A 23,614-nucleotide genomic window follows, 5' to 3' on the forward strand; every position below is an offset into this window, starting at 1 on the left:
TGAGATGAAATGCGATTGTGATATACAGAATTACATAGTATCAATAAAATCCCGTGACAGGTTTTCGTCGGCCACCAATTGTGAACGGTTATATTCCGGAGAAAATAAGTGACATGCGAGCGGTCAACATGGCCCGGGCAGCGCTTGTATTGCAATAAAACGTGAAACCGCGGCCGTCTTTTGTAAACACCTCAGGTTTTATGCCTCGGACCCCAGACACAGAATGGGCGATGGCGGCAGCGTGGCTTCCAGCCCGTGTAACATGAAAGTGCTGCTGGGGTTAGTGGCCGGAGCCGGGGCTTCCTACGGGATATATAAACTGGTTTCTGGCAGAAGAAAGCATGGGAAAAAAGCACAAGGTGACGATCCGACCGATCATGGTCCAAGAAAACAGCCTGCCGCCACAAGGCCTCTACAGCCGGGGACTTTACTGGAAAAGGTGTCCGGGTTGTCGATGGTTCGTGGGACAGGGAGCAGGGCGGCGGGTGTGTCATCATCGGGTAGGTTTATATACAATAATATTATTTGACAATTACTGAGTGGACACACACTGTCTTCATATATAGCGTGTACTCCATCCTTTCCAGATATGAAAGTGACACATGGTCTCTGTTGCAAGGTAGTCAAATTCAATACATGTTTTCTTGCCACCCCAGCAGGTTTGACAGACCAACCAATCTGTTTGCTTTGTCCAAGAGAGCAGTGGATCTCAACCCTGGTCCTGGAGGAGCCTATCCTGCTGGTTTTTGTTCCAACCGAGCTCTCAATTACTTAATTGAACCCTTAATTGAACTAATTTCCTAAATCAGAGCCTTTTAATAATTTTAAACAGTAGGGTTTTAAGTTAAGTATAGAATTCTATGAAGAACTTATTAAAGAACCAACTCTTTTATTCCACAATTAAGTCAATTAAGGTTCAGTTAAGTAATTGAGATCTGAGTTGGAACAAAAAATAGCAGGGTAGAGTTCCACCCCCAGCCACGAATGTCAGACTTTGGTAATGTGTGTTTTATTTAGTGTGTCACACATCCGCAGGTGAAATACTCTCGAAATCCCCTGGAAGTCTGGAGCCACAACACCTGGAGATGCTCCTGTCCTTGTTGCAGAGCAGTCCAGACCCATCGGAAAGAACGCAAATCCTGGTCACTTTAGGAAACAGTGCGGCCTTCTCTGTCAACCAGGTACGGCATTTCTGAAGTTGTTTTCGTACAGAGTATTTCCAGCAGATGCAGAATTCGTGTCCGTGTAAGAATCTTAGAGCCTCAAACTGCGATCATGTCTGGTGTCGTTCATTTAGTATGGAGTGGGGGGGGGTTTCCGATACTTTACCTGAAGGGAATATAAGGAACAGTGTTTTATAGATCAGGGGTTTTCAATCCGGTCCTGGAGTACCACCTGCCCTGCTGTTGTTTGTTCCAACTGAGGTCTTAATTGCTTAATTGCACCCTTAATTGACCTAACAAAGCAATAGACCATTCAATTAAGTAATTAAGACCTAGGTTGGAACAAAAACCAGCAGGGCAGGGGGTACTCCAGGAACGGTTTGAAAACCCTTGTTATAGAGTAATGTGACCAAGAGATTTAAATTCTGCCGTGAAGCTTTCCGCCAAGACAGACGCTTTATTTTTAACAGTTTTATTGTTGTCCCTGTAGGAACTCATTCGTGACATGGGTGGCCTTCAGATCATTGGGAACCTACTGCCAGATCCAGTGTTTGAAATCAGAGTTCAGGCCTTAAATGCTCTCAATAACCTGAGTATGAATGTCAGAAACCAAGAGCAGCTCCAGGTGCGTCTCATTATTATTTATTATTTTCATCATACTTTCCACAAGGTTGTCTAAACCTTTATTTTAATAATTGTCATTTTGCTTACTCTGGAAGCTGTGCATCAAATAAAAGCTGTCACTACTGTCCAGATGTGACTATTTGTACCTTAATTCTTTACTTTGTCCGGGCAGGTATATATATCTCAGGTATTGGAGATGATCGAGACTTCTCCTGTGAACTCGGACCTACAGATGGCCGCGCTGAGACTGCTGACCAACTTGTCTGTCACTAATAATTACCAGCACTTAATGAAGAATTCCATCACGCTCTGTCTGTCTCTGCTGGTTGTAGGCAATGAGATATTGCAGGTACGCATCACTATAAACCGTGTCAAACGTTGGAATACATAGATTGGACCCCTGTGTGAGAAATAAGTTCTGCAAATGTGGGTATAGCCACATGAGGGAGCTATCCTATAAGAAGAGTTTTAAGTTGGGCAAATGTCTCCACAGGTTTTGAAATCTATCATATACCAACAGGGAGTTGTGTAATGTGAAAAATGTAATTTGCTAAATCCAGCTACAAAGAGCAGTACTGCAGTATACTATTGAGTAAGGAATGGGGTAAATATCTTGTTTTCCTCTTAATATACATTGGAAGACTTGCTAACACGATTAGAAATGCATGTATATATGGAGACTGAGAAATCCAGAGTTAAAACAAACCCATTTCCTTTGTTCCTTTCAGACACAAGTGTTGAAGGTGCTGGTAAATTTATCTGCCAATCACGACATGGTGGAGGACATCCTGCGAGCCCAGGTAACGCGTTTCTGTTCGTGCGTCTCCTCTGGTGATGCCGGTACAGGTCTTTATTTTTTTAATTGAGGAGCTCTCTGGCCCCGTAAGCCCTCTTTCCCTCTGCCAGCGCTGGAGTTGTGCCCCGGTAGCAGAGGGTACATTCTGTGCAGCTCAGACATGACAGATAGGTATTCTCACCTGCTGCCAGCGCTCAGACTCGACTGCTGGGAATGATCCGAGCGCCGACCCCAGCCGAGCGCCGGTTAGGTAAGCGCTCCACTCGTGACGCCCAGTGGAATGCAGTTTGTGTCACAGGCGGCTTGTTCAGAATTGTTTGGCTTTTTTTTTCATGTTCCTCTCTCCCCTAATCGTTTAATCTCAGCACAGCAGAGCAGAATCGGGGCTGTGGGGGTCTGCTGCTCCGAGTCTCCAGACGCTGGGCCAGAGCGCTGCACAAGTCTTACTGATTTGCTGCAACGCTTCTCAGAATTCAGTTTCTATGCATAACACTTGGAATAATATAATCATAATTAGCCATAAAGTCATAAATAGTTATCATTGGCCTCACTGAGACAACATAAAAGATTTTCACTGTTTCTTATGGTTTGTTTTCTTAAAGATCATCTGACTGAAACAAGTTCAGACGTGTCATTGGCTCGCGTTCAGGTTCCAGATTGATTGAGCTTTCTGTCTCAACCTTGTAATTACAGTTTTTGGATTAAGATTTTTAACTACAGGCTTTCAAACACATACTATAGTAATTGCTTTTTGTTTAACCAGTAAAATGTTGAGAGTTTTTTTCAGTTATGCTCGTTATACAAATATTTAGTGAGCTTGGAATGCTTGGCCTGTATTAGATCGGAAGAGTCCAAGGAATTATAATGAGTGTAATTTGACAAATGATTTTTATGTATTATCTGCATTGTGCTGAATGAGTTTCTAATAGTTTACAGCAGATAAGAAACCAGTAGCTTTGCTTTTTCCTGGTGGGAAGCAAAGAGAATACAAGCCTCCAACAATTGCACTTCTAGAATTACACCATCTTTCACATAAGTGCATGCTCAGTGGGTGCTACATTACGATTGTAAAACACTCTGCGATCCAATATAATATTATTATAATGTCCCAATATATTATTGCTACACTATTCATTAAAACCACACATTTTCTTGGCTGCATTTCCAGATTCCAATATTATAAACAATTTAGCAGTTTTACATGGTAGTTATTTTAAGTTGAATGAAGCTCTTGCTGGATTTATTTACAAAGTGAAAGTAAATACAACACTGATTCCAGCATGTAAAGCATAAATATACAAGCTTAGTTCTGCACTTCTTTAAATTGCTTTATAAATGGGCAGCTGGTCAATTAGGCCTGTATTTCACAGATTCATATTATGACTCCAAAGCTTTGGCCTTCGTCCGATTCACATCTCTTCTCCACATCGTGCAGCAGAGAGAAATGTATATCACAACTGTTATCTGTTGTGTTTTGCAGGCGCCAGCATCCCTCGTCCTGTTATTCGACAGCTGCACAAACACTGCCGTCCTCCTCCGGGCATTGACCTTCTTGGGAAACATGAAGGACTGGAGGCCCTCCACACCCATCAGGGAGACACTGAACCGCAGCAAAGACTCGCTGTTCTGCGTCCTGTTCGGGGACACGTCGCCGCTGCACAGGAAACTGCCCCTGCTGCTCTCGCACCCCGACAGTGAAGTGAAGGCTCAGGTGGCCAGACTTCTTACCTAAGACAGCACCCAAAACCGTGCCTTGCGTTTATTTATTTATTTCAGCTCACTTATTATTGCCCTTCAACTGAACAAAAGCTTCTACTGGTCTTTCAGAAGACCTAGCCCTCCAGTTTGAATCTCCGAGGCCGTGGCTTTTGTGTTGTTGTTGGCGTTGAGGGGAGTAGAGTGTTTTTTCAGCAGGATGACAACCTCCTCCTCCTCAGTGTTTGTAATGGCTCCAGCAGTCCAGGCTTTATCACAAGACCACAGGGTTACGAGCCCGAGAGCCGTGACTCCTCACACGAAGCTAAAGCTGTATTAAATGGCCTATTAAGCCTATTAAGTTGGTATTTTATAATCTTTAAATCCTTTTTTGACAAAGGAAAGGAATATTAGAAGTGTACTTGCATGCCTATTACAGGTCATAAGTGCCAAAGGTCCCAATGCATCTGAAAACTGTCTTAATCTCCTCCCAAGTCGGCCCAAGTTACAGTCATGACACCTGACTGGCCCGGAGCGAGAGCTTTTCACTGTGGAGTCCTGTTCCCAGCAGGCAGGGGAATCTCTCCAGCCCTGAAAAGCTCTTTGGATCAATAGGTCTTGAGATCAGATATGTAGCATCCTACTGAAATACTGAACATGAATACTAAGGTACAGCATGTATAATAAAATAAAAAGCAGGGGGTTGTTTTACTGCAATAACCAGACTGCCATTTCTCTAGAGCAAGATTTTATAGTGGTTTCAAACAACCCAGCTCCTGATTTAGACTTGCCCGATGTGAATACTGAGATATTAAAGAGCAGTTATTTGCCCTCCTAGATTAATGTTCAAGTTATGGATGATTGGACATAGGTTTGTTTTCCCCTTATAATTGTGTATGATAATAAAGTCGCCTTGAACCATGAACCATTGGTACAGCGGTATAAGAAGAGAAACGGACACTAGTAGAAGAGTGACAGAAGTCTGTTGATGCTTTTTCAACTGCCATGGAAAACAAGCCACAAGCAAGATTTGTTTTGGTATTTTTTTGTTTATTTAGAAAACAAAACTTGATTAATGCATACAAAAGCTCTGATTGTGCTAAAATAGTGTATATACAGGGAAGTGCTGCCTTATTTACATTCATATACTGTACACTGTAAAATCATGGTGACTTCAAAGTTTTTAAATGTCCATAAAAGTAAGATTAAAACACACGCACAGAATGGAGGTGTCCACAGTTAATCTGTGGATCAGCTTAATTAAAAGGTACCTTTGTTGAAAAATAAAATGGTTAGAAAAGCAGTGAACGTGTTACAGTATTTGTGTCCTGATTAACATAAGGGAAAAAAATGGGAATTCAGATCTATACATTACATGTCAGTTGGTTAATCAAAGTAATTGTCATTACACGGCTGTAATTTCAGTTTTTAATTCAGTCCGCGAGAACACAACGCAGTGTGCATCATGAAGTTATGAAGTTGTGGAGAAAATATAATCCATGCTCTCCGTTACAGGTTCTTGCGTCATTAATACATAAAGGTATCGCACTCTGTAAGTTAGACCAACATCTGGCATTCCAGCAGGTTAGTGTTTTTCAAGCATCGTTCAATTGTAAGTTACATATTTCTGATGTACTTGTATAGAAAATATACTTGGTGTTTAATATTGTTTTTTACCATTTGGCAGATTTGAAAGCAAAATAGTGTGCAATAATCCACAAAGTCTCAGTTTAGCTTAATTCGCATCAGTTTGACATTAAGCACAATCAATAACTCCCTTGTCAAACTAAATAGTAATGTCCTAAAACAAGAAACGTAAACAGGTGCATTATGGGACTAACTATGCTTTGTTTACATGAATCTAGTGTTTAAAAAGTGGGTTTATAGAACTTACATTTGTTTTTAAAAGGCAGCTTTAGATTACTCTGAGTTAGTGGAGAGGTGTACCCATAAATTATAAAACTATACAGTTGTTAGCTCTATCATTGTTTGTATATTTAACAGCATTTTTTCCTTTTTATTATAAGAAAATAAGTACTCTTGAGTTTATGGAAAGGTGATATCATTGGTTATTACAACAAACCTTGTTTTTTTCATCCCTTGCATCAGGTTATAGGTTAACCAACGAGCTTTAGGTCAGTTAAGGGAAAAACGATTAAAGAAATGGGCAAGACTTTGTGTTTATACCACACCGCTGATGTGAACAGGATCGCAATACAGATTAAAAGTGTGTACAGTACATCAGAGTTCAGAAAAGCAAGCGACAGGAAACCTGAAAACCAAAAAAGTACTCGCAGACCCAAGTCCAGAAGGTGTTGGTAACAAATCAAAAATTAATTGTATTAAAATAGGCAGAAATGTCAAGAACTAAAAATGTTTGACAAGTATAATTGTTTTCAGAGCTAGAACAGTGTGGCACGGGTCTTATATCATCACTGAGAGATGTGAAAATGTCTACGTAAAGGAAATGGAAAAGGGAGAAAAATATGAAAAGATATAAAACACACACATCCAGATCTCATAAGGTGCTGGGTAAAGAACGTCAATTCAAAATAATACCCACACGCCTACATATATGCTCCCAAAAAATTATTTCTGCACATCTGAAAAAGAAAAAGGTAGAGTATATATGCAACTGTGCGGGTATTATTATTCAGGAATATTCAATCTCACAAAGAAGTTTTACAGATCTCCTTTTGTCATCCTTTTAGTAGCACATTGTTTAGCAAGTGAAAAGGCAACATTAGTAGTTCAGTGAGGTTTCCGCTACAGTGAATTGCATTCAGCTGATTTTCTTTTAATTAACAACCCCGTAATACATTCTTCCAGTGTAAGTGAAATCTGTTCTCTTCCCTGTGCTTCAGATTTCATCAGTCCAAACACAGTCGGTACCTTGTTGGAAACGCATGATCTGCGTTCCAAATTCCCACTTTCAACAATTCACTTTAAAAAGAAAAAAGAAAATGCAACCTCCGCCTGTATCCGTCACAATCTCCTCTTCATTCAAACACATCTTCCTCAATGTTCAGATCCTTAGATTCGCCCTGTTTCAGAATAAAGAAGTTCTCTTGATTCAGACCGTATCTCTCCATGGCTTCTCTGAGCTTAATAGGAGGGTCCAAGTAATACTGCAGAAATAAGCAGAGAGAGAAAGACACATTAGCGAGAGTCCCTCAGGTACAATTATGGTTAGCAGAAAATATTAAGAGAACACATTAAAGACAACATGACGGTTGATTAAAAGAAAGGCTGTTTCGTCCTATACATACAGTGAGGGGAAAAAAGTATTTGATGCCCTGCTGATTTTGTACGTTTGCCCACTGACAAAGAAATGATCAGTCTGTAATTTTAATGGTAGGTGTATTTTAACAGTGAGAGACAGAATAACAACAAACAAATCCAGAAAAATGCATTTCAAAAAAGTTATAAATTGATTTGCATGTTAATGAGGGAAATAAGTATTTGATCCCCTATCAATCAGCAAGATTTCTGGCTCCCAGGTGTCTTTTATACAGGTAACGAGCTGAGATTAGGAGCACTCTCTTAAAGGGAGAGCTCCTAATCTCAGCTCGTTACCTGTATAAAAGACACCTGTCCACAGAAGCAATCAATCAATCAGATTCCAAACTCTCCACCATGGCCAAGACCAAAGAGCTGTCCAAGGATGTCAGGGACAAGATTGTAGACCTACACAAGGCTGGAATGGGCTACAAGACCATCGCCAAGCAGCTTGGTGAGAAGGTGACAACAGTTGGTGCGATTATTCGCAAATGGAAGAAACACAAAATAACTGTCAGTCTCCCTCGGTCTGGGACTCCATGCAAGATCTCACCTCGTGGAGTTTCAATGATCATGAGAACGGTGAGGAATCAGCCCAGAACTACACGGGAGGATCTTGTTAATGATCTCAAGGCAGCTGGGACCATAGTCACCAAGAAAACAATTGGTAACACACTACGCCGTGAAGGACTGAAATCCTGCAGCGCCCGCAAGGTTCCCCTGCTCAAGAAAGCACATGTAGAGGCCCGTCTGAAGTTTGCCAATGAACATCTGAATGATTCAGAGGAGAACTGGGTGAAAGTGTTGTGGTCAGATGAGACCAAAATCAAGCTCTTTGGCATCAACTCAACTCGCCGTGTTTGGAGGAGGAGGAATGACCCCAAGAACACCATCCCCACCGTCAAACATGGAGGTGGAAACATTATGCTTTGGGGGTGTTTTTCTGCTAAGGGGACAGGACAACTGCACCGCATCAAAGGGACGATGGACGGGGCCATGTACCGTCAAATCTTGGGTGAGAACCTCCTTCCCTCAGCCAGGGCATTGAAAATGGGTCGTGGATGGGTATTCCAGCATGACAATGACCCAAAACACAGCCAAGGCAACAAAGGAGTGGCTCAAGAAGAAGCACATTAAGGTCCTGGAGTGGCCTAGCCAGTCTCCAGACCTTAATCCCATAGAAAATCTGTGGAGGGAGCTGAAGGTTCGAGTTGCCAAACGTCAGCCTCGCAACCTTAATGACTTGGAGAGGATCTGCAAAGAGGAGTGGGACAAAATCCCTCCTGAGATGTGTGCAAACCTGGTGGCCAACTACAAGAAACGTCTGACCTCTGCGATTGCCAACAAGGGTTTTGCCACCAAGTACTAAGTCGAAGGGGTCAAATACTTATTTCCCTCATTAACATGCAAATCAATTTATAACTTTTTTGAAATGCGTTTTTCTGGATTTTGTTGTTGTTATTCCGTCTCTCACTGTTAAAATACACCTACCATTAAAATTATAGACTGATCATTTCTTTGTCAGTGGGCAAACGTACAAAATCAGCAGGGGATCAAATACACACATATACAGTGAGGGAAAAAAGTATGTGATAGTCTTCTGAAAGCTCCATACTGGAATTGTTTTGAAATAACATGGATTACTGCACCTGTAAGCAAAAATAACAGACAAAGGGCCCCTGTAAACCCATGCTGCTGAAATCACCTGGTTAAACCATAAACAATAAAAACGACGTGCAAGCCCAAACCTGGCAGAGCTTCTGTGAAAATAATCATTTTATGGGGTTAGGTGATTTCCTTGCCCCTCGGCAAAATATATTTGACAACTATTCAATTTAAAAACGACAATTACCACAAAGAAAACACGACGGAGCGTTTTTCCTCCCTTCTAAAGGACGGTGAAGTCTACATCGAAATGATATTGAAACCGCTTCACACACCGATAGATTTCACAGATGCTCACTGAAGCCAAAGAATCGCTGTGGAAATCGTGTGAAACGGGGTTGTGCAGCCGAAGTCAAGTATCTCGCCAGAGCGGGGCTGACAAAAGCCAAATTGGTCGTGTGAAGAAAGGCATGACCTAGTCTGACAGTAATGCTGAGTGCTGCAAGAGGCACAGGGTCTATTACGGAGCCCCGAAATTGCTTACAGAGGATTTTATGCCTCATTGGTGTTTATTAGGGTGAATAAGTGCACAGGTACAGTTTAGACACTGCAGATCAAACGGTGAGGCACTCCAAGAATATAAATGCTGTGGGCAGATAGCGAGCTAAGGAATAGGAAGGAAACGCGCTCTCGGGACAGGATAGCCGTTCCTATTACACTACAACCCCCACGAGGGAGTAGGATCCTGGTCAAAAGGTTTGGCAGAGGAACGTCCACCTACTCTTCCACACAAGAGACCAAGACGTTAATCTGTTCTCCGTTCCTGAATGACACACAAAACTCACCTGGTATAATGTTTAGTGGCAGGGACAGGAAAACATATGTGCACAAACGTACAAACGGATCAGATAGACACACAAACCACTGTCTGGAGATGGATACTGACAAAACCATATGCTTAGAGCTTCCACACACTTAGAGCTGTGGGATTAAAGACAGCTCGGCCATCTCCCATCCGATTCTCTCCGTTCCCTTAGTGATGGCTGATTTGACCGTTGCCTGAATGCCTGAATGCTCTTGTATTCAAGCTATTCTTCTCTGCATGCAGGACAGCTCATACCAAGTACAAAACCCCCAGTTAGATTTATTCACCCTGAATAGACACACAATTGCACGGCTGCCTTTATCCAGGACAAAAATGTCTTCAGTCTAATTTGTTAACATGTAAAATAATTCAGTTCCAGTTGAAGAGAGAAAAAGCTATATAAATGAAATAAATAAAAAAAACTTAAAACCTCACACCTAGTTTCCTTTTTTTCACCCTTTTTAAAGACTACTTTAACACGGCGATTAATTCAATTAATAATTATTTAATTGAAGTACAGTTCTGTATGGGGAAAATAACAGCACTGAATACAGGGCAACACTATCTAAAGTACAACCATAAGTGCAGTGTGTACAAAAACAAGTTTAAAATCTGAATTGTACGGATGATTTGGGGCCATTTTGTTTGCCTAATCCTCAAAATCCCCCTATTCAGCCTCTCAGGCCATCCCCGTGTGGACAATGCCGAGTGTATCTGCTCGGTAACTCTCCCCTGCCCTCCCCAGTGTTAGATACTATCCAGCTTTAGCTTTAACCACATTTAACTTCATCGATGTGATCCAAATCCTCTTTAATCAGAAACCAAAAGAGGGAGGTTTGTGATCTGGTCTTCAGACATCCCTGGCACAGACTGCAGAGAGCTTAGCTGTCCAGAGGGCTATTTTACTTAATTCTCTGAAAAATTGGTATTGACCATTAAGAGTTCTAGCGGTGGCTTCCCGAACTCTTCTGTGTACAAAGTGCATCTCCTCTCCTGGATGGCACGGGCTCAGTGCTCAGAGCTCAGAAGGGAGAGTTGTACAATTACAAAAAGTCATAGTGAAAGAATTTTAGTATGCACGTACGAACAGAAAAGCGCACCCTACACCCGATTCTGTGCAGACAAAACACATGGAGTGAGTGGGCGTGCCCAGTTCCTTTGTTAGAGCTGACAGATCTGCCACAATCTATGCTGCCTTCAGGCCTGAAAACATGACAGAGCTGAAGTGCATAAGTAGCTGATACCTACACACATGCACTTTTATACATGTACGTTTTTAAGCTATTCTTAGAACATGCATGCATCTTTTCTTGCGGTTCCCACAGTATTGATTAATCAGGGGCACTCAGTGAATTCCACTGGGCTGATCTGTCCGTGACCTTTCTGCACAGATACACTAAGCAAACAGTTCTCTCTATATACTCCATATCACAGGGTTGATTGCCGAGATCTTTTTCTGTTTGTAGTTGGTCAGCCACGTGGCATTATAGACGTACGTGCTGTGCTCCAGCGGCAGCTTTAACCCGGGCCAGAGTCTGTCATAGAAATGAGCGTGTGTTTACTGTGATTTTGATCCGTTTTAAACCACTGAATATGTTATTTTGAATTTGTTATCAATCTGGTCTGACCTTATCCCTGCTTTGGGTTGTTTGCTCTTTCAGTGAGCTAGTTATGGAGTAATAAATTAACTAAGTATGAAGATAATAATAATAAAAAAGGACATGCATTCAAGATTACAAGATATTCTCACAATAACCAAAAACAAATCAGGCTGGTCTACATTTCGCAACACTATGAACTTTCTCCAACATCTAAGACGACCAGAAGCTTGAGATTTGTACCCAAGCTGCACACGATGGAAGATTCACTCACAACAGCAAAACACAAGGGCAAGCATAATACTGTCAAACCTACTGATCATCGCACACCACAAAACAAAACAGTTTAAAAAGCCTGCAATGATACAGGTCTTCCCTGCACACTTACCTCGTAAGCTAAAGCAAAGGTCCCCCAGTGGATTCCCAGAGATTGTTTGGCCTGAACATCGATATGAATCCGCACAGCTTCCTCCGGATCCACGTGTTGTGACCTCATGACGTCCCTGCAAGAGCACACAGACTGAGCACGCGGTGCAGAAAAACAGCCCCTGCCGACTCTGCCCATACGGGTAAAAACGTCCTGCACTTGCATTGAAATACTAAAACAGATTCATTTTATCGAGCAGCAGTACATAAGGTGAATAATACTGGATAAAGCAAGTTTCTAGATTACTTGCAGGTCAAAATACTGATATTAGGTCTTTTTAACTAAAAATAAAAACCTGAACATCCACATTTAAACTGCTCAGAGAAGTAATCTTTGCAGGGTCAGGTATAATAATACTTAAAAAGCAGTTTTTCATGCACAGTTTTCTGCGGACAGTACCTCGGTAGGTACGCTCCGATGGGAATGGCCGCCAGGTCGAAGGGCCCGAAGCGCTTCCCGATCTCCTCGAAGACCGAGCAGTACCCCGTGTCCCCCGCGAAGAAGAACCGGCTGCAGGGCCCCAGCACGGCCCAGCTGCCCCACAGCACCCTGTTATCGTCCGTGGGCGTGCGCTTGCACCAGTGCTGCGCCGGCGTGCACACGAAGGTGACCTCGTCGTGGCCCGGCACGCAGTTCTCCTCCCACCAGTCCAGCTCGATGACGTTCTCGCAGCCGCTCTTCTGCATCCAGTCCAGCAGCCCCAGTGGCACGAACCAGCGCAGCTCGCTGCCGAAGCGCTCGTTCAAGGCGGCCACCGAGCCGGCGTCCAGGTGGTCGTAGTGTGTGTGGCTGATGACCACCGCGTCGATCTTGGGCAGGTCGGCCACCGTGCAGGGGGGGCCCCGGAAACGCTTCGGACCCAGGAACTGCACGGGTGAGGCCCTCTGGCTGAAGATGGGGTCAGTCAGCACGGTGAGCTTGTCCATCTCAACCAGCACCGAGGCGTGGCCCAGCCAGGTGACGCGCAGCCCGGAGCCCGTCTGGCCCACCAGCTGCGGGCTGCTGATGAAATAGGGCTCCACCACGGGAAGCTCCCTGTCCAGCACCTGCAGATGACACCACAAGCACACGTCAAGCAGGCCATTTGCATGAAGCCACTTTAGTGAAGCTTCTCCTTGAGACGTCCCCTGATGTGTTCTGTGTGTTTAAGGGCATTGAACCAAGACAACTGTGATATTTTTAATGCATATACATTTTATTCAATAAATAAGGTGTTTTATGCAACTGACCCCAAAGCTTACAAACAGGAACAACAAACTACTGCTCTCACAAGCCCAGGACAAGACACAGAACCTGCACTTTGCTGGTAGGTGCCCAAATATGCATTTGAAAGCACAATAAATGGCATACAAGCCACCTGTGGTGCATTGCTACACGCACATACTTCTATACTTTGCTTCTGTTAATTGTTTTTATAGAAAAGGGTCATGACAAATGGCATACGCCACAAGGTTCGTCTGTGCGCTTTCCGGGTTACTAAGCAGACCAAGGCAATAACAAGACCAGGTAATTAAAAGCAGTTGCGCAAGTTGTAATTACTGCTGAGCACACTGCTGAATAAGGGGCAAATGATGTTGAGACAAGTACTGGCCTCTGTCAGTACAGAAAGTGAAGAGCTAGCCTTGAGTGATTCTTTCTGCACAAGTCTATGTTTTCATTAAAGCGGTTACTGACTCAAGTGTCACATTAAGATCAACTTACGGAGATGGTAAACACTAGAGGAAAATAAACACCATAAAACCCTCTGTTTCACGTGGGACGATTGCAGATATTCCACCAGTTTCCCACAGGTGAACGCATGACTAATCAAATGTGTGCAAGTCTATGTCTGAGTGATCTGTCTTCTGTCAGATTAACAACAGGACACACCCTGTGCTGCCCTCGCATGCAAACGACAGTCAGACAAGCCCTTCTGAAGAAAAGTTACAGCTTCCTTTGACACGTACCCGGCCACTCAAATCACTGCTCTGTGTTTCAGAAGAAATCACGTTTACGGCACACTAAATGCCTTCTCCAGACGCTTCTGCAGTGCCAATTGACTGGCTTAGATTTGCACCTGGAAAGTAGGAAGTGTTAACACCTGCTTATTGCTGCAGTTCCTGTTTTTAATGACCTCTGCAGATAGCTGCTACAGGTGGAGCTCACCATGCCCATACATTTTTATAAGGAACCTTGGACACCCAGCTGCTGAAACACATCCTGTCTATCAGAGAGGAATGTGGGAAATTACAGCCAATGAAGCCCCCAAAGTGCCCCTATAAAGCCACCGATTACAGAAACAACCAGAAGCATCTCTTTTTAGTTTCATTTTCTTGTCTATCACCTTTAGAATGGAGAGCAAAAGAAACAAAAACACCAAAAGCAGCGTCACCTCTTTGGAGCCGGGGACGTTGCTGTTATTCTTTTCAAATAGCAGTCTCTTGAGGATGGTGGGGTAGCTGGGGAACTTCCAGGTGGGCCAGGGGTTCATGAATCGGCCGTGGCGGTCCCTCTGGGACTTGGTGACGTCCTCCTGCAACCGGTAGTCCAGGCGGAAGCTCTTGCGGGAGGAGCTGCTCTTGCGCGAGTCCTGTGAGGAGCTGCAGCGCGGCTTCACGGCGGGCCCCTCGGAGCCACTCGCACCCGCGCTGGCCCCTGGCCCCACCAGACACTGCTCCTCTTCTCGCTTCTCCTCCATCGACGCACGTGGCACAGTGGACCTGCGGACACGCACGACAGACAGACAGACATTATTGTACGGATGTAACAGGAGCAGCCTTGTCAGCATTATAAAATGTCAGGTAACCACTGAAGTTTTTAGTAATACCATAACAGCAAATCAAGCACTTAAAATTGGTTTTATATTGTTCCAAAATCCATTCTCAATTCACGACAAAAACAGAACATTGACATCCACTGATGCCTAAAGTCAAGGTCCATGCAGAATTGGACATTTTAAAGCTCTCTTATTACAAACCGATAATCCTGACTACAGATAAACAACTGTTCTACACAGATACAGAACAGCCCAGCAATCATAGCTTTTAAGGTTTCTGGTTTGTGAAATAAATTAAGCAAGATCTCTATCACACGTTAACAAACCATCCTTGAGGCAATTGAGAATCAGGGTTTTTTTGTATTGCCTGTGAGAAGATTACGTCTACATATTATCTCTTTAAAAACTTTACACACTGCCTGAGTTCTCTCCAAGCCATAAACTTCAATTCCATATTAATAAATCAATCTACATCAGTATATAAAAGTCTGGATCTGGAATTGTTATATCTTCATGGTATAGGTACTTCTCCCAGGTGTGAGGGTTTAGTTTTTTGTTTTTTTGGTAATGTTACAATCATATTAGCAAAAGCATTAGACGTTTACCGAAGGTGGATTGAAGCTGGGCTTATCAGAAGCAAAAATATGAATTAAAATAACAAAAGGACGCTGGTTACATTGGAATCGTTGTTTGCAAAAGCAGTTTTAAACACTGTGCCTAACGCAGTCTCCTGAATTAATCAAATATTTTTTAAATCAACCCATAAAGCCTCCATACAAAAGACTGCTTGAGAATGAGGCCACAGTATCCATTAGCTCAGAGAATGAGAAAAGGTATTGACATTGCATGGCATTTTTCTGACTAATGTGTTGTTCATTGTGACTAAATTCAACAGCGTTTCTGGAAATGGGCGCAGCATCACAACTGACGTCTGTGCACTAGTCACAAGAAACACATTTAGTGGAAACATAAATTATATTTTTCCCAACAAATCACAAGAGTGATCAAGGTGACTTTAATACACCTGCATTATATAAAGATACATAATAAAGGCACTGGAACTGCATAGGTCCTTGCTAGAAAACATTTAATACTTGGCTGATTGCCCAGGAAAATAAATCAAAATACTACAACACTGCAGATTATACTGTGTATTTGGTGTCATGCCTTAAGTATTATAGAAGGGATGCATTACAATTTTCAAAAGAGAACTTTAAAGTCACCAAAATAAACCTCACTGCAGTTGGACTTTCCCATTTTCAGGTTGTTTCTTGTGCCTTTTTATGTTGCTGTGCAGTACAGTTAAATATATGTGGTAATAACATTATTCATAACCCATGAGGACAGACTTTGAAATGGGTGTGGCCAGGCAATTCCTCACACACTTCAAAAAAATAAATCACATGCTTCGTGCATTTAAACTATTATTTCTTGATTACAGGAGATGATGCCCCACAGTACTATGAGGCAAGGAAAACACAATCACAGAAAGCAAACTGAGCCAGACCCGACATTAAACACCAGACAGCTTAGTTGGCCGACGGCACTGCCATTTCTTATACAGTCACCTCCAAAATGATTTGCACCCTGGATACAGATGAGCAAAAAAAAGACAAAAACACAGCTAATGTAGTTGTATTGTACTTTTCTAAGGATTCAATGGAATCAACCAAAATTACATGCATCTCAAATGATAAATTAAAGTCGGCACCCTTTATTTCAGTACTCTGTGAAGGGATAAAGGCACTGAGCCCTTTTCTAAAACATTTTTATGAGATTGGAGAACAGATTGGAATCGATCTTAGATCATTCCTCCAGACAGAAGCTCTCCAGATCCTTGACATCCTTTGAGCTGCGCTTCTGGACGGAGATGGTCATTGCAAAATATAGATTTTGTGGTCAATTAACCATTTCTTTGTGGATTTTGACATGTGGCTTGCGGTCATTGTTTTGCTGGAAGATGCATTTGTGGTCAAGTTTCTTCCTCCTGACAGAAGCAACCAGGTTTTTGTCTAAAACGTCCTGCTACTTCATGATGCTGTTGACCTTATCAGAGACCAGTGACCAGGGGAGCAAAACAGTCCCACAGCATGAAAGATACACCACCACATCATCGTTAGCAAGGGTGCAAATACATTTGGAGGTGACTGTAATTACTCAAGATCTTCAGTTATTCAATGCATCTACAAAGAATGTTCAATTTAAAAATAAGAGCCAGTTATCGTGTTAAATGAGCTGTGCAGCAAAGGGATTTATGAATACATTAAGAAGCATCTTTTAATCTACTATCCAGGGAGACAACAGCATTTCCAGAAAAACACATTTCTATTAATGCACCGTTTCTATGACAACATAAAACTCACCAAGAGAGCTACACAGGAGCGCGTCACAGATAATACCTGCGTTTACAACAGAGTCTATGCAGAGAACAAATCATGTTTACTGGCACAGAGATACTGGCGAGAAATCCACATTGCTTAGCACTGGGAGATGAACCAGGAGGTGAAAAGAGGGCTCTCTGTTCTTCGGGGTTACTTGGGGACGGAAGAGGAAAGGTTTGGGAATGGTTTTGCATAAATCTCACTGTGTGTTAGGTAAACTGCATGGTCAGCCAGATAGGAATACAACAGAGCCATTATGTGCGATAGAACTGTTGCCCGGGACTTTATCTTTGAGCTGATTATAGAAGTGGCAGCCTCCTCTTCAAAAACAAATATGCTCTGACAATAATTTACAACGCCATCTCGGTTTGCTTGTGGTGAGCTGAACTCGCAAAACATATTACACAATGCAAGCCACAGAAAGCTTATTCCAACACCATCAACGTTCATTTTGTGTAACAGCTTAGTCATACAACGCCACAACTTCCTCCTCAGAAGGGCTTTGGAAAGGACTGAAAATGACTACAATATATGTGGAATATGCTTGGGCGCTGACCTGACACACAAAAGAGCAAGCTGGCATGGGCTCTTCTACCAAATATTTTATGTTTATATGGCTGTATTTACCTGTTCAATTGAACCACCCAGATGTCTGCAATTTAACTGAAATGATGCATATCCACAAAGCATCCCTCCTAACGATGTCTGTCACTTATATATATCCCTGCACGTTATCTCTGTCCACAATGCATGGAGGGGCCCACTAGCTCCAGAGAAGCTTGTTCAAACAGCACATTTGTCACTGCCAGCCACACAAAGCTCTTCCACTGTTCAATGCATCATGAAATTTGTCCTCTATCATCAATCTGTTAGCCGACAGGCCATCTCGACGGTTCCAAAAAAAAAAGAGGGTACATTTTGTCTATATACAATTCAAAATTAGTACAAAGGTGCATATATTGAAAGTCAATGAATTAATTAATTCACTCATTCACCCCTTTATCAAGATCTGAAGAGTAGGCTACACAAGTTCTTACTGAAACCTTATGTTCCTAAATGCCCACCTCCTTAAAATGATGTGTTACATGAAAGCCAAATGTGAAGCAAGGTCTCAGGTGGACAGTGGAGGTGTAATTGAATAAGGGGAGGCATTTTCAGCTGGTAGCAGGGACTTTCCCAGCATTTACAAAATCATCTCATGGTTGATTATAGCGTAATAAAAAACCTTCCACAACAATTAAGCCTTACTTCTGTATTTAATAATTTGATCTGGAATACTGTCTGAATTACTAACAAAACTACATCATGTAACAGACAGATTTGCAAAAACAATCAATGTACAAGTCTGACATGAGTTCAAGTTTTATACTGTAACGTTCAATGCACAGCCTATGTTCACATTATGCATATATAGACTGATACACATATATATCTTGATTTTATTTTCTAGTTTTATTGACTGCACTGCATTTAACTGAAATCCGATCATCTCTGCACGGAGACAAAAAAACAACTTTTGAAAACACTTCTGTCCCAATATCACCCCGAACCAAATCTACCCACGGCTATACAAAGCACTCCAACACTTTAATTGCCCTCAACTGACGGGTAATTCACATTGTTTTAATTCCACTGTCGTTGCCACACACTCGGCTCACACGCATGGAAATAGAGCAGCAAGCTTATGAACATTGGTTTCTTTACAAATAAATCAATCAACAAACAAACAAACAAACTTGGTCGCGGTTAATGTCTAAATCGATTGACACAGCTGTTCAAATAATAACAGAGATTCAAAGCATCAGCATAATTGTGCATCATGCGCTGGACAAATTACTGCAAACAACATGTACCGTACCTCCAATCTTCAGGTAAAAGGTGCACTGTACTGTAGAGCCCACAGTTCACAAGTGCAAATCTGGCGTTATCTGTGCATCTGCATTCAAATCTGCCAGCACAATCGGCCGCTGCTGTAACCCGGCTGCGCTGCACAGTCCGGCTCTGCGCAGCTTCTCCGAGACAAAGTAACCAGCGGCTCTCTGACGTCACTGTGGCAGTGCACCATGTGACCATACCTAATAAGGCAGTCCATTCAAATTTGCATTCTCTTTTCAACAGACGGATCAGCACATTTCGCCCCCTCCTACATCCAAATAAACACATTGCCTAAAATATGTTGATACTAAAATGACATAATGTCGGTTACAAATATATAAAAACTGACATCTTAAAAGTGACAAATTCATATATTAATAATGATAAGTTCACATGATTAAAAAACTGTCGAGACAATAATGCCAACAATATGCATCTACAACACAAAGGTCGCCCACATATGTTAGTGTATCCATTTTATAGTAAGTGTAAATTAACAGGGATATTACCTGACACATAAATAATATTAATGTATAAACCTATACATTAGATTATACATTTAAATATGTTCTTATTCCTAGGCAGGAATGGCAATTTTAAAAAGATAAAGGGAGGACCAAAAAACTATGTAAAAATAAACTTTTGACTGTCCAACAGAGAATGTCGCAAAATAAATGTACTTGACGCTCATTTTTAAAAATGCATGAAGCCTTTGAAAGTGTAGTGCATTATTGATTACACGCATAATGCTTCAATATGCCAAGGATGGAAATTAATATTTCCCTGATAATCCCTGACAGCGATACTTCGTAGCTATAAATATAAGGCATGAGGCATCAGCCATCTCAATACTGGACAAGAAGATCCCGTCCTGAAATGTCATGCTCTGCAGAGAATTATTTTGACCTTTCCTTTAAATGGAAAGATGTGTAAAATGAAAGATGTGTATCTGTATATAAAAGTGACTGCTGTTTTGTATTGCAGTATTTTATTAGTATAAGCTAGAGTTGCGTGATTGATATTAAATCCCTAAAAAACATTATTCACCTGCAGCTAAGCTTGTTATTCTTCTTTTAAATAAGACCTAGAGCTAGGTAGGGCACATGTTTGTTTTCAGTTGAGGCAACAGCGTTTGAGTAATGTACAATTATTTTTCACATGCATTCATTTTAATTACATCCATCCAGTTACTAGAAAGGAATGTGGTTCCCTACAAAACAAACACATATACTCCTGTGATTTCGTGTAGGATTTCTGACCGATCCTCACAAACTAATCAAACTAGCTCTAGCAGGCATCTATGGAAGTTGATGGGCATGTTTTTAGATGTGTTTATTTATCCTTTATTTATTCCAAGAAATCTCACTGATATTTACATTGCTTTTACAAGAGAGCACTGGCCAAAAAGGCAGCATAAGCCAAGTTATGCATAAAAGAAACACAGCATACAACATATGTCAATAACTTGTTGAATAATTTAAGAGCTGATTTCCTAAAGAAAAGTAGTTAAAAACTACTGCAGTCCACAAGTCACTGATCTGGGATTTAAAATCATCAATCAGTATAAAATGGTCAAGTTTCAAGTCCTTCTGCAAAATGTTCCAAGAAGATGGGGCAGCATAGCTAACAGCACTTAAAAATCACTTTTTATATAAGGGACGAAAAATAACATATAGATCTGCGTTCTTCTCGATCTATAATGACCATTTATTGGTAGAGTGAGTAAAGTACTTATAGAAAATGGCAACTGCCCTAGTACAGCCTTATACACAGACTTACACCAATGTGTCTGTCGTACAGTTAAAGATGTCCATCCTGCTAATGGATATTCGCAACAGACTACACAGAGTAGAGTAGCAGTGCTTTATATATCATAAGACCTATTACTATGGGTACCCTTCAGTATAATTTAATTTACAGAGGTAGGAAGTAGCTCCCCACCACCACCACCATTACAAACACAATCAGAATGTACCTGTAATTTAGTTGTTTATTCCCATGTGCTTCAGCTCTCCTGTAAAATTGCACTTTATATAACGTTTTATCATACTGCTTGCTTTTACAATGCTAGTAATGGTGTAATGTCTAGTGTGTCTGCACATCTTGTCTGCACTTATTAGCTATTACAATCTAGGATGTAGGACGTGTACTTTGTAATAACTTGTAATTGTATTATGTTTCGAGCTCTACTGCATTATTGCACTTTTTAATGCTCTTATATTTTGTAAGTCGTCCAGGATAAGGGCCTCTGCTAATAAATAAATATTATTATTATTAACAATCATGGTACAAACGTGGGGAAATAATGGTAAAATGCTGGTGAAAACATTGTAAAAATGTGGTACAAACATGGTTATAATTGTTAAAATGATAAAAACTAGGTATATGGTAAAATCTTAGCATGAACATGGTAACGTGATTTAAGATTTAGATTTAAGCTACATATTTATTTTGTGAGTCTGAGATTTAAATAAAGTATTCATTTTAAAGTTAAATACTTTGTTTGCAAAACAGATTTAGGATTTAGTTAAATATTTTGGGAAACAGTAAATTAGGACATTAAACATTATTTAAGTATGTTTTCAAATTGAAATATTTGTAAATCTGGGGAAAAGGCTTACATTTCTTAAATCGTAAAACAACATATTTAAATTAAATCTGTGAGTAGATGCACGACAATAGTGCGTTGTTTTACATTTGATGCCCCATATTAAGGAGTGTTTATTAGTAGTAATTAATCATGATGATTAAGTTAAATGTTTTTAAAAATAAAGTGTTTACAGAGTATAGGATAAGCAACAGGGAATGAACAAAGGTTCTGCAGCCTAGAATAAACATTTTGCAAGAGAACATGTTCTCACATGCAGACTAATTATCTGAAAGTTACATTATTGTGTATATTTTACTAATCTCCCAATAACTGATAAGTGTTTTGTAATGAAGACCATGCAAAACAGAGTAGGTCTCAAGTTTTTAATCTCTTTATAAAAAACAAATGGGAGAAAAATATTTAGTTCCAAAGTAATCATAAACATATATTTTTTTATCATAACTCAAACCATTTTCGACCTTTTTAAAAAAAGATGTCACTCTAAAATGTATAATTGAATGTGGTACACTAATAAATCATGTGTTGATACCGGTTAGTCTGGTTTAAGTATATTTTGTGAAGTACAAGTTAAATGTTTAAAAATAATAATAACTGGAGATGTTGATTAGGTAGGGGACTGCAATTTTAGATCCAGAATGATTTAACTGAAAGCATGATCACTTAAAACTCATATTCACCTTCCTTGACCCTCCACTTTGTCCTCTTTGACTTTTGACCCGGGGGGGGCGCCATGCAGAGACCTGGACCTCTGTGTTTCAAAGCCCCCGAGGGCTTCACCTAACTCCTGGGGCACAACTGACGATGGAAGCCCAAATTTACACTTACATAAACTCCATATCCTAACACTATGTGCAACCATCACATCTACTGAGACACAACAGGCTTTCCCAACAAGATACAGGGGGAAATACAAAGATTTCACAAAACAATATTACAAGAATCTGAGAAAGACAAGTGCCACCAAACGAAAGTTAGGAAGTTATCTTAAGCACTTCCTGACCAGTTGAAGGACGCATGTGACGTAATGAGCAATGTTGCAGGAGCCATGTTGGTAGGGTCAGCCTTATAGTGCGAGTGTCCCTGTCCAGTTCACTTCACAGTGCTAGGCCAACTCTAAAAATACCCAGACGTTTCCATGATATCAGCAGTAATTGCTTAAATACGTAAAACAGAATAACACAGTTTCCTCCAACATATGCATGAACATAAACACTTGGAGCACTACAATTTATCCCTTTACAGGTGTTTTAAACTTGAATTAATGTATGTTATGGTATTTTATAGCCTACTTACCTTAATTTTGCATTGGAAATTTTAATGACAAATAAATCAATATAGTGTCGCCTTCCTGTACATCAATATAGACGCAAATAAGTCCATGCTGTAACTGTGCCGTGCAGACGCATATGGACGCAGTTTCTGCCACTACCTTCTGCACGGATCTGAGGAGACACACTTTACGTGACGTCACGTAGCCACACCCACAAGCAGCCCAGCGCAGCTCTGAACAGATCGCGTTCAAGTGGCGCAGATGTCCGCAGTCCTGCGCAGATCTGCAGAATCCCAGCGATGCCATTGGTGGATCCGCGCAGATCCGCGCATAACTGTGGATATCTGTGACACTGACGTTGTGGGAGAGCGGCTGCGGCTGCGGACCGAGGCAATTACACACATATTTACTAGGTGCGTTCTTGTATCAGAGATTTCCGCAGTTTTGCTCTTTTCAAGCATTACAAGAAAATACTTACAGGAGTCCAATAGTATCTGTGCAGAACTTTGTATTGTGTGAATTTTGCTCTTGGCTCACTAATATTAACTCCACATTTTGAAAGTGTGATTATCAATTTGACAATGTATGTGACTTTCCAATTGATGCTGAAAAAAGCTTATATTGTGTAAGGAGGATATAAATACGCAATCTTTATATATGTCATTCAGGA

The 23,614-nt window shown here is 41.1% G+C and overlaps 2 protein-coding genes across 4 annotated transcripts; one reads left to right on the top strand and one right to left on the bottom strand.

The window, feature by feature from the left end:
• Positions 1 to 92: 92 nt before the first annotated feature.
• On the top strand, positions 93 to 5,581 carry armc10 (armadillo repeat containing 10). Its single transcript, XM_066723526.1, has 6 exons — positions 93 to 500; positions 1,036 to 1,181; positions 1,654 to 1,788; positions 1,960 to 2,136; positions 2,516 to 2,587; positions 4,064 to 5,581. Exons 1-6 carry the CDS (start codon positions 224 to 226, stop codon positions 4,313 to 4,315), a joined length of 1,059 nt encoding a protein of 352 aa, XP_066579623.1. The 5' UTR covers positions 93 to 223; the 3' UTR covers positions 4,316 to 5,581.
• On the bottom strand, positions 5,308 to 23,114 carry napepld (N-acyl phosphatidylethanolamine phospholipase D). 3 transcript variants are annotated; one of them, XM_066723525.1, is made up of 5 exons: positions 22,968 to 23,114; positions 14,424 to 14,751; positions 12,452 to 13,098; positions 12,014 to 12,128; positions 5,308 to 7,406 (listed from the first exon to the last, which is right to left on the bottom strand). In XM_066723525.1, exons 2-5 carry the CDS (start codon positions 14,727 to 14,729, stop codon positions 7,278 to 7,280), a joined length of 1,197 nt encoding a protein of 398 aa, XP_066579622.1. In that variant the 5' UTR covers positions 14,730 to 14,751; positions 22,968 to 23,114; the 3' UTR covers positions 5,308 to 7,277. The 3 variants fall into 3 exon arrangements, with proteins under 3 accessions (XP_066579622.1, XP_066579619.1, XP_066579621.1); XM_066723522.1 differs by lacking the exon at positions 22,968 to 23,114 and adding an exon at positions 22,352 to 22,645; XM_066723524.1 differs by lacking the exon at positions 22,968 to 23,114 and adding an exon at positions 19,047 to 19,208.
• Between the last annotated feature and the right edge of the window lie 500 nt (positions 23,115 to 23,614).

The sequence above is a fragment of the Amia ocellicauda genome, chromosome 15, assembly GCF_036373705.1.
Source record: "Amia ocellicauda isolate fAmiCal2 chromosome 15, fAmiCal2.hap1, whole genome shotgun sequence".
NCBI classification, from domain to species: Eukaryota; Metazoa; Chordata; class Actinopteri; order Amiiformes; family Amiidae; genus Amia; species Amia ocellicauda.

Bases quoted from the DNA above. Each gene is read 5' to 3' on its own strand.
- armc10 (XM_066723526.1), top strand. From the start codon at position 224: ATGGGCGATGGCGGCAGCGTGGCTTCCAGCCCGTGTAACATGAAAGTG. The intron at 501-1,035 runs GTAGGTTTATAT...ACACATCCGCAG, and splicing joins GGCGGGTGTGTCATCATCGG to GTGAAATACTCTCGAAATCC. The intron at 1,182-1,653 runs GTACGGCATTTC...TTGTCCCTGTAG, and splicing joins CGGCCTTCTCTGTCAACCAG to GAACTCATTCGTGACATGGG.
- napepld (XM_066723522.1), bottom strand. From the start codon at position 22,533: ATGGTTGCACATAGTGTTAGGATATGGAGTTTATGTAAGTGTAAATTT. The intron at 14,752-22,351 runs GTGAATATGAGT...GCGTGTCCGCAG, and splicing joins AAAGTGGAGGGTCAAGGAAG to GTCCACTGTGCCACGTGCGT. The intron at 13,099-14,423 runs GTGACGCTGCTT...TGTCATCTGCAG, and splicing joins ACGTCCCCGGCTCCAAAGAG to GTGCTGGACAGGGAGCTTCC.